The 10,120-nt window shown below is 30.9% G+C and overlaps 2 protein-coding genes across 6 annotated transcripts; one reads left to right on the top strand and one right to left on the bottom strand.

The window, feature by feature from the left end:
* Positions 1 to 492: 492 nt before the first annotated feature.
* On the top strand, positions 493 to 7,010 carry LOC116352389 (protein lap1). 4 transcript variants are annotated; one of them, XM_031784944.1, is made up of 9 exons: positions 493 to 514; positions 3,520 to 3,748; positions 3,830 to 3,965; positions 4,150 to 4,481; positions 4,549 to 4,894; positions 4,962 to 6,106; positions 6,182 to 6,481; positions 6,563 to 6,628; positions 6,718 to 7,010. In XM_031784944.1, exons 2-9 carry the CDS (start codon positions 3,587 to 3,589, stop codon positions 6,892 to 6,894), a joined length of 2,664 nt encoding a protein of 887 aa, XP_031640804.1. In that variant the 5' UTR covers positions 493 to 514; positions 3,520 to 3,586; the 3' UTR covers positions 6,895 to 7,010. The 4 variants fall into 4 exon arrangements, with proteins under 4 accessions (XP_031640804.1, XP_031640802.1, XP_031640803.1 ...); XM_031784942.1 differs by lacking the exon at positions 493 to 514 and adding an exon at positions 789 to 979 and having other exon boundaries at positions 3,348 to 3,748; XM_031784943.1 differs by lacking the exon at positions 493 to 514 and adding an exon at positions 2,018 to 2,136 and having other exon boundaries at positions 3,348 to 3,748.
* On the bottom strand, positions 6,998 to 9,293 carry LOC116352390 (GATOR complex protein NPRL2-like). 2 transcript variants are annotated; one of them, XM_031784945.1, is made up of 8 exons: positions 8,999 to 9,293; positions 8,786 to 8,853; positions 8,559 to 8,715; positions 8,361 to 8,487; positions 8,053 to 8,204; positions 7,848 to 7,990; positions 7,676 to 7,757; positions 6,998 to 7,560 (listed from the first exon to the last, which is right to left on the bottom strand). In XM_031784945.1, the coding sequence occupies exons 1-8, from the start codon at positions 9,158 to 9,160 to the stop codon at positions 7,030 to 7,032; spliced, it is 1,422 nt and encodes a 473-aa protein (XP_031640805.1). In that variant the 5' UTR covers positions 9,161 to 9,293; the 3' UTR covers positions 6,998 to 7,029. The 2 variants fall into 2 exon arrangements, with proteins under 2 accessions (XP_031640805.1, XP_031640806.1); XM_031784946.1 differs by having other exon boundaries at positions 9,081 to 9,293.
* Positions 9,294 to 10,120: the final 827 nt, after the last annotated feature.

Genomic DNA, 10,120 nt, shown 5'->3' with positions numbered 1-10,120 from the left:
AGCTTGGTTTTACTTTTGGCGACCATCACACATTCACCAAAGTAAAAGGAGCGTATAAAATATCCCTGGGATTTGTGCCCCTTTTATGTCACACAGCTGTCAATGTGTGATATGTCAACGTGCATTTTCTTCAAAAACATTACGAGGAAATTAAATTGTTGATTTCGTATAGATGTCGCTGTCTATCTGTTTATATTAAATTGTTGATTTAAAAAAATCATCCGAAAATATTCTTTTAATTTGCACAAAAAAATTATTTTATTATTTGTGTTCAAAAATAACGATAATTTTAAATATTTAGGTTATTGAAATAAATTATAACGTAACACCACACAAAATAACAATTTATTTACATGCTCATTGTTATATGATATGTAGCTTTGCCTTGTAGACCATGTAGAGATGGTTACGTGGAGAAAATATGTATTTGTCAAACATTGATATCTGTCAAAAGAAACAACGTAAACAACACGAAGTGAAGCTATTCTGGTGAATCATATAATATAAAATATTTGTGTGTTTTTTCTATTTTTTTTATTTATTATAAATTCTATTGATTATTTTCGTTATTATTATTGCAAAACTTATTCAATTTATACAATTTTGCAAGAAAAAAATATTTGCAAGAAAAAAATATATGAGAACCTGGCGTGAAAGAGATGGCGCTTCTTAAATCGAGTCGCGTTAAAATACATTGTCAATATACAACGCAACTGATACTCGGATGACATAAACCAAAGTGAAACGCGCATGTATTTGTGCGAACAACATCGTCTTCATTGAGTCATATGATCGTACACGATGCTCATAAGCGAACGAATCAACGTAAAGAATTTTGATCATGTGACTCAATGAAGACGATGTTGTTCGCACAAATACATGCGCGTTTCACTTTGGTTTATGTCATCACATGAATTTTTGTGAGTGAGCGCTTCGCACTGTTATTGTATTTGTGCTAAGGATTGTCAACAATGAGCATGTAAATAAATTATTATTTTGTGTGGTGTTATGTTATAATTTATTTCAACAACCTAAATATTTAAAATTATCGTTATTTTTGAACACAAATAATAAAATAATTTTTTTTGTGCAAATTAAAAGAATATTTTCGGATGATTTTTTTTAATCGAAAAATTAAAATCATCTCTTCATTTTCTATGATTGTGAAGGGAATATCCTAGGATATTTCTACATCTACGCTGCCTATCGGGTTTTTGAAAAATTACCGAGGGGCACTTTTTTACTCGGTCCTTTTGGATCAAACCAAAGGAAGAATAAAATCTTCAAATTTTTTTAGAATATCTTTCCGCATTTATTTCAAAATATAATTTATCTCCTAACATTGTTGACAAATTGAAAATATACACAAAATCGAATAAATGCGTGTTTCATTAAAATGAAATGATGTGATTAAATGAGAATCAAATAAATTTAGTCGCTCGCTTCGATCTCTCGTGTTTAATGGATATCAATAACAATGATAGGTTGATAAACATTCGGCGTAGAATGATTTCGAAAATAGTTCCGAAAATTATTCATAAGATTTAATTCAATTTAAATTGTCTATCAATGAGATTAGACTTAATATTTACCATATAGAACTTCCTTAAAAAATCCGCTAAAATACTCACATTATCTAACAACAGGCAAAAAGGCATTACTAGCTCAAAAGGAAGCTTGATGAAGTCCAAAAACATAAAATTTTGAGTTGATACGGTTTCCCTTTATTTTATTTTTTTGCAGTTTTAATATTTGTTCCATAGTATAAGACTAAAAATGACACTGTTTCTAATTGAGATTCCAACTGAATTCTAAATCGGAAAATATATCTAGCGACATCTATTCGAATTTAAATAAACTACCATCAAAACATTTTGACGTTGACCTAATTGATATCTACAAATCTGGTTTCTCTCTTTTGAATTCACACTGAGAGACTACACAAAAACAATAGTTAAAAAGATACAAAACATGAAACATTTTCATCCCTATTATGGATTTTGTTTTATTTATTTAGCTTTACTGGTTTCAAATTCATATCTTCAACATGTTCGAGAACATACCCTAATTTCATTGTGTTGACTGAACCTCTGACATGTAATACAAATCGGATTGTTTTGTTTGACAAATAGTCCGGTAAGTGCTATACATGCTTATTCACGCACACACACTATTAAGTCGTTTGCTATGACTGTTGTGGTGAGAAAAAGACAAAAAATGTGAAACATAGAAACAAATAGATTCTGCTAGCGAAAACTATGAGTTTTATCTATATATATATATAAATAAGATAAAAGAACTAATACATTTATTGATGTGCTAACGAAACTGGAGAATTTTGTATATACAAAGCTAAAAATGGTTTGCAAACAATGTTTAAAATAGTAAACTAGAAGTTTATTACACACATATCATCGATGTGTCCGATTAAAATATTTCAATTGTGTATTGTTGACATTAATAATAATGACATATTCAACGTAAAATTATTCGAAAACATTGACTGTTTATTTTTATTTTTAATTAAATTGTAAACGGCATTTCAATTTAATGTAAATAATAGTGGAATTCTGTGCAGCACATCTGTCAATTGAACAATTATCAAAAGAAAACATTTTCTAATATTAGAAAATTCGAAGTTTAAAATAATATGATAAAACACATATGATCAATAACCAATTTTGAGATATGACTTTTACCGCCAAAAATTTTTCCAATAGACTGTTGACCGCAAGACTATATTGTGAATACAGAGCGTGTGTGTATGTTTTATGAGGGAGAAAGAATTGTAATATCTAAAAAAATATATATTGTATTAGTTGAGTGTGAATTCCTCCTGGTTACATCTATTCATTGAACTTGGTGAGTCACGTAAAACACGCACAACTCTTTTATTTGTTTTTTATTAGTAAACAATTTACATTTGAAAGTTTGAACAAATTTAAAATGTTCAATACCTTCAATATCAGATTAAGAATGTAGTCAAACAATGGAATGGATCATGTTCAATTTAATAGTGCAATACGATTTTTATTTATATTCATAAAAATCCACCCATATATATTTTTTTTAAGATAGCAGAGCAATGTCTCAATTATTTATCGCACTTTTTCCGTTAGTCGAATGCACATAGCACACAATATAGTATTACAATTTTTCTTTTCTGTTTTTGTTTTTATTTTACCCAACAATAGACTGTGAGTGTATGATGTGTGAATTCATAGTTGAGAGTAAAGCATAATTATTGAAGCTTTTTTTTTTAAAACGCAGTTATTTTTATACGATTTGATAACTTTATTATTGTGTTCATTGTGTATACATGTATGTTTCATTTTTATTAATTACAGTTGAATTACGGGAGACTTCCAGTTTGACTTTCCAATCACACTATATCATTGAATCGCATGATACTATTGTATTGATACCTTTGTTGGACGGTTTTCATAATGGATAAACTTAATTTGTTATGTACTGTGCAATTGTCGAACTTAAAATTGACCAAAATTCAAAATATAATAGACATCGTCGCAAACAACTAAACATTTTTTTGAACAAAAATTGTGATTTACTGACAAACAACAGAAATATGCCTTGGTGGACATGTTTAAATTGCGCTAGCAAGACCACACAAACAAATTGCAACGACATAATCGTTTTAGATTATGCACATCATTCATTACATGATGTACCAGCTGATGTGTTTCAATACGAAAGAACATTGGAAGAATTATATCTATCTTCGAATAGGGTTAGTTTTACTAATACATAAATAATAATACATGATTTTTTATGCTAATTGATTTATATACCATTAAATTTCCGTTCAAAGATCACAGAATTACCGAGACAATTGTTTTTGTGCCATGGACTCAAAGTGTTAGATTTGAGTGATAACGACCTCAGTTCGATTCCGACAGCACTTTCCTCACTGACCAACTTAGGAAAAATCAATCTAGCGCGAAATTGTAAGTTATTCAAAAATTATAAATATAAAACAATTTAGTGACATCGATTCAAACAAGATTATACACGTATACAAATTGAAAAAAAAAGAAAAAAAAAAACAGTTCTCAGTGTAATATATTTTTATAAATGTAGATTTTTTTCATTGAAAATTTAATCATTTTATTTTATTTCGTCTGATTTTAGCCCTGAATCATCTTACCGATTCAATAGTCGCGTGCAAATCGTTAACACATTTGGATTTAAGTCTTAACAGTTTAGAAAAGCTTCCAGATGCAATAACCAGTTTATTTGCGCTACAAGAACTATATTTAAATGATACAATTCTAGAATATTTACCAGCAAATTTTGGTCGTCTTACCTCTTTACGTATATTGGAATTGCGTGATAATAATCTGATAACGTTGCCCAAGTCCATGAATCGATTGCAACATTTAGAGCGGCTAGATATTGGCAACAATGAATTTACCGAATTGCCTGAAGTAATTGGATCATTAACAGCATTAACTGAACTATGGGTATGATTTTCATTATTTTTTTGTACAATGTAATGCATTGAATGCATTATCGATGGGCTCTTTTTAGGTTGATGGAAATCGGATACGACACTTCAATTGTAATGTGTCAAATTTGAAGGAACTTGTTCACTTCGATGCTAGCAACAATTTAATCCAACATTTACCGACTGAGATTGGCAACTGGCAACGATGCCAAGAAATGTGTTTATCAGCCAACGAAATAGAAGAGTTGCCATTTTCCATTGGAATGATGAAATCTTTGATTGTTTTAAAGGTTGATGAAAATCAATTGCAAGAATTGCCCGATTCAATATGTGAGATGGAGAGCTTGGAAGAACTGATGGTTAGTCATAATGATTTATTTAAATTGCCAAGCACAATTGGACTTTTGCGACGGCTAAGATTTCTAACAGGTAAACGAAAATTGTTTAAAATCAGCAAATTGCATATAAAATGTTGTAATATTTTAATTGATTTTAGCTGACGAAAATTTACTACGATCGTTACCGAATGAGATCTGTAGTTGTTCCAACTTAACGATATTGAGTGCGAGGGGAAATAAACTGACTAAGATTCCGGTGGATATTGGTCGTTTAACACAGTTACGCGTTTTGAACATTGTAAACAATTTTTTAAGCAATTTACCAGTCACTATTCTAAATTTATCTATGCTCAATGCTCTGTGGATAAGTGATAATCAGAGTCAACCTCTAATGCCTTTACAAAAAGAATTCCATAAAGAATCACAATGTTATTATTTAACATGCTATCTATTGCCACAAGTCTATACTTCACATTCGACGTCAACAAATGCTGCGTCAACGTCAACGGCACCAGAAAGCACATATGACTATTTACCATCATCAATCTGTGATACACCTCAACAAAATATGCACATTGCTGCCCTAGAAAATCTATCACTAGCCGCTATTGCACAAAAACGCAAACGAAATATTTGCTTTGCATCGGATCCACCACAAGAAATTGTACCAAATCTAAGACTTATGAGAAGCCCAACACCATACCCAAAAGAACTGCGAATGATGCAAGCCAAATTTGCTGCCAATAAAATGCAACATCAGCAATTGCATACGCAGAGATATGCACAACAAGAAAATGACACAAATAATCTTGATCCGCACAGCAATACAAAACCGTTAAACACAATAAACACGGAAAATATGCTGAATATGCAGACAGAACAAACAAACATTTCACAAGATCATCCCGTCAGCAAGCTGCCAATGATAAACAATATTGAAAATGATGTGCCAAATAATATTAACAAATTTGATATGAGTATGCCAAACGTGAATACGACTTTACCAAATACCAGTGTTCCAAGACAATTACTATCAAATACTGATTTGTACCGGCACACGAATATCAACAATGATTTAGTTCAATATGATTCTGTGAATGCAAATTTTCTTCGTCGAAATGCATCTGTTATTGCCGAATCAAATATCGATGCAGCTCAACAACAACAACAACAATCATATTCATCAAGTTCATACATTGATCTTAATTCGATCAATAAAGAAAACGAATTGAAGATGGACTCAAACAATGCACAACTTGAAACTGAAAGCAATCAAAACAATATTTATACAGATAAGCCGCAGGTATTTCAACGTGATTTTATTTTTTTCATTATACGTAATAACATATATACTCATGGATGATTATTTTCAAAACAGCAACAACCTCCTCCGTACCATATTGCCAAGGCATTTACAAAAAAATCCAAACAGGATTTGCTCATTTATGATATTTATCGTAATAACTATCAACAACAACAAAATTCTAAAGTAACGGATCTACATTTGCCAAATGATCGCAATGATAATTTGAAGTCAGAGCAAGAGACAAGCAATGCGGTTGATTCAGACAACAATGAAGTTAACATCGACGATACCATTAATCAAACTCGAAACAATTCTCTATTGCAAGGAAAGACAGGTGTCTGGCTTTTTGGCGAACATAAAAATCCAACTGTGGTTAGTTTTGAATAACAACAATTCAATTTTAAATTAATCGTATCTTATAAAATTCATGTTGATCCTCTTTTCTACTCCCAGATGCAATTAAGCGTTCCGAAAGTTTCAAGTGATATTGGCTTTAAGATCGTAAAACATTTAAATCAGGTAAGCAGTTCAAAATGTAATAGATTCATTTTAATTTTAAATGACACATTTTATTCTTGTGTGCTAATCACTTCGATTTCACTTGACAGGGAATATTTATAAGTGATGTAGAAACGCATTCATCGGCGCATGGCAAATTGATTGTAAAGGATAAAATTTTGGATGTAGATGGTGTTGATTTCACAAAAATCTCACTGGCTGATGCCGAAACAGTTTTATCAAATGCCGGATCAGTGATGAATATTATGATTTCACGTTCTAATTAAGTGTACTTTTCCCATTTCACAAATTGCTATAAAATGTTACATTAAATAAGACTCACATTTTAGCAGTATAATTCTATATGAAATAAAAGAAAATTCTACAGCATTCCATTGTTAAACAGTCATTTTTTATTATATTTATAACAATAAAACTACAACATGATGGTCTTTTGATAGTTGAACATCTAATTGTTGACAACTAATTCCTCGTTTTGTACAAATTTCATCAAATGACTTCAGTCCATTATAATAATGTTGACACTCATTGTTTACTAATCGTGCTCTCTCATTCGATCCGAATGTGAGTCGATGTTTTGTGGTGTCGAGACTATCGTGTGCTATAGCACCATTTATTCTGTTTTTAATTTTTCCACGTTGATATCGAGGCAATGGTTGACTACCTGAATTATAATTGGATTGCATTCCAGTACTCGGAATGAGCGATCTAATTGGTTCATAGTCGTAGAAGACATTTCTTTGAACTGTGATGGGATACTTTGATACGCGTCGAATTAAACCTTCGAGTAAACCGAACAGCACCATTTTTCGTTCATTCATATTATTTGCAGAGGGATTAAATCGAACACATAGCTCTCCGAATGTTGCACCGTGCGCCATTGAAGCAAATATTCGAAAAACATCACGAATTTTTGCTTTGGGTCCTGGTATCTAGGATTAATGGACACATAGAAAAGAATGGAAATAGTGGAAATTAATCAATTGTCATAATAGAAATAATGGAAAAATAATCGAAAGAATAGAAATTTTTAATTGGTCCTGGTACCTTTGAACACTGTTCAATGCATCTCTGCTGCAGTTGTTTACAGGTCGCTAATTGGCTTAACTTGGGTGTTGGACGATAAATACTATAAATGGGATTTAAAAAATTAATGGTTTTTTTTTTCGTTAAAAAACGAAATTGATTAAAATTTCTATAAAGAAAACGAATGCGCTACTTTGAATATTGGAATACTGGAATTATACTTGCAACGCCCAGCAATATTAAATGTCGAATGCACTGCAATGTCAAGCCGAGAGCCACATCAGCCAATGAAGCGATTCGAGCGATATGATTAAATCCATTAATATATGGTAAAATCTGTAATTTTAGTGAACCAAATGAGTCAAACTACGAATATGTCAAAAATTGGAAGCACTTACACGAAGCGTAGTCAGATCCCACTGGGATTCAATATAATTATAAAATTCACTTTTCAAAATAGCAGCCAAATATGGTTTAACGACCGGTGGTTCTTTGTAATGTGGCACAATACACAATGGAAATAGTTTTAATGGAATTATGGTGGAGCCCTCTTTTCAAACAAAGAACAAATGCATTTTTTTTATTATTCAATTGAGTGAAGCAACAAATTTACTTACCTAGGGAAGAATCACAAAAGAAAAGAATAGAATTAAAATGATCGACAGATAATCAAAAATAATCGAAAAAGAATCAAAAAGCAATTTACCCTGAAGCATACACATTTTTCGTTGATTTAAATCAGTCCGTATCTGTGTAAGCAATTTGATAAGACGGGTTAGCTGTGCCATATCTTCCGATTGTGACAATATCTTGGTGGTTATCTCCAGCGATAGCTAAATTATAAAAAAAACTACGTTTTTAGTTTTTTAGCAATTAGGTAGTGAATTCATGTTACAATTCTTACCATGTACTCGCTAATCTTTCGAATTATATCCTCAAATACGATGGTTCGTGTGGTAGGTGCAAAAACAAAACAAAAATTAAAATAGAAGGCATTCCTTGCGTACAATGCATTATCGATTCGTATTGGATAACCTAAAAACTTTTTCCCAGGCAACGATCTATAAATAAATCGAAATATTTTATAGATGAAATCAAGACGTTTAGAATTGAATTTCACTTTGAACATACACGCTCATAAAACAGCGTTGCAGTTGGGCTTTTGGTGCTATCATGTACTGGCTGATTGTATCGAATACCTAACATGACCAGAGAAAATTTTCAATTTTATAGAAGTTTTGAAAAAAAAAAACCGATTAAAACATCTATAGGAGATCATCTAGAAGATTCAAATGTGGGGAATTACAAAGCAAAAAAATAAATTTATAAGAGTAAAGTGCACACCTCTTTTGATATATAATTATTTGGCACTTGTGTAACTATTTGAGAGCCAGCTGTTGCATGAAATTTACAAAAAAATATGCACTTAATAAAATTATTGTCATTGTCACACTCAGATCCGTTTGGCAACAAAGACATTGAACCGGTTTCCTCAAAATTTAACATTATTTAACGTGTTTTTTTTTTTGGTATTTGGAGACATTCATTTATGTCGTAAATAATTTTGATTAAAATGCCCTTTAGCAGCAGCAAAACATCTGAATTTTGTTTATTTCTGAAAAAGCACTACTGACTTATATGATAGACTATTCAAACTGCTGCTGTGTTTATCATTTTTGGAATACAACACATGGTTTCGATAGATTTTAAATACACATATATATAGTTTACATCTACAACCTTATCTTTGTTGTTTTGTTTTTAATTATGTGTACAGTTTTACATATATATGCATGTGTGTTTTTAAGTGTGTGTTCTGAGTATGTTATCAGTAACACTTATAAACGCAATTATATTTATTCGACTGATCTATGTAACATATGAATCGTTTTGTCGAAAAAATAACTCATATTTTGCTTAAAGATAATAATACCACAACCGTAAATATTTTTCGTTCATCGAAAATATGGTCATATTTATCAACATAAAAAAAAACTTTTGATTGCAGTTTTATTGTCAATAAATAAGCTCTCCTTTTTTGCCGGAATGCTTCATATGCAATACACACTCAAGTGTATAGACTTAATGCTTTTATTTACATAGACTTTATGCTTTGTCTATAGACACAGACTTAATGCCATAGCAATGATTTTTAATTGGTGGTCCGCGACCCGCTTTTAAATGGGCTGCGGGCATATCAGAGCTCAAATAATTTAATGAAAAAGAAATAAAAGTTCAGGAATTTTATTTTTGTTTCTGTTAATTTCAAATATAACTGTGGCATCAAAGCATAAATTAATCCGTTTTTGCGCAGAAAACGGATAGTCAAGATTTTCCATTGAAAACAAAATCAAAATTATTCAAATGAAGGCAAAACAAATTTGAATTTATATGACTTTTAACAAAATTATATATATTTCTTCTAAATGAATGAATACGATTGCGATAAATTAATATATACACTTT

Source organism: Contarinia nasturtii, unplaced genomic scaffold (genome assembly GCF_009176525.2).
Source record: "Contarinia nasturtii isolate CC-2019 unplaced genomic scaffold, AAFC_CNas_1.1 Cnas_scaffold_187, whole genome shotgun sequence".
Taxonomy (NCBI): domain Eukaryota; kingdom Metazoa; phylum Arthropoda; class Insecta; order Diptera; family Cecidomyiidae; genus Contarinia; species Contarinia nasturtii.
The sequence above is the reverse complement of the archived record's forward strand: the minus strand, read 5'-3'. Positions and strand labels throughout refer to the sequence as shown.

Coding starts and splice junctions, on each gene's coding strand:
- LOC116352389 (XM_031784942.1), top strand. CDS start 3,467: ATGTACTGTGCAATTGTCGAACTTAAAATTGACCAAAATTCAAAATAT. Junction 3,966..4,149: donor AATCAATCTAGCGCGAAATT/GTAAGTTATTCA, acceptor GTCTGATTTTAG/CCCTGAATCATCTTACCGAT. Junction 6,482..6,562: donor AACATAAAAATCCAACTGTG/GTTAGTTTTGAA, acceptor TTCTACTCCCAG/ATGCAATTAAGCGTTCCGAA.
- LOC116352390 (XM_031784945.1), bottom strand. CDS start 9,160: ATGTTAAATTTTGAGGAAACCGGTTCAATGTCTTTGTTGCCAAACGGA. Junction 8,205..8,360: donor AAAAATGTGTATGCTTCAGG/GTAAATTGCTTT, acceptor TTGTTTGAAAAG/AGGGCTCCACCATAATTCCA. Junction 7,758..7,847: donor CCAGTATTCCAATATTCAAA/GTAGCGCATTCG, acceptor TCCCATTTATAG/TATTTATCGTCCAACACCCA.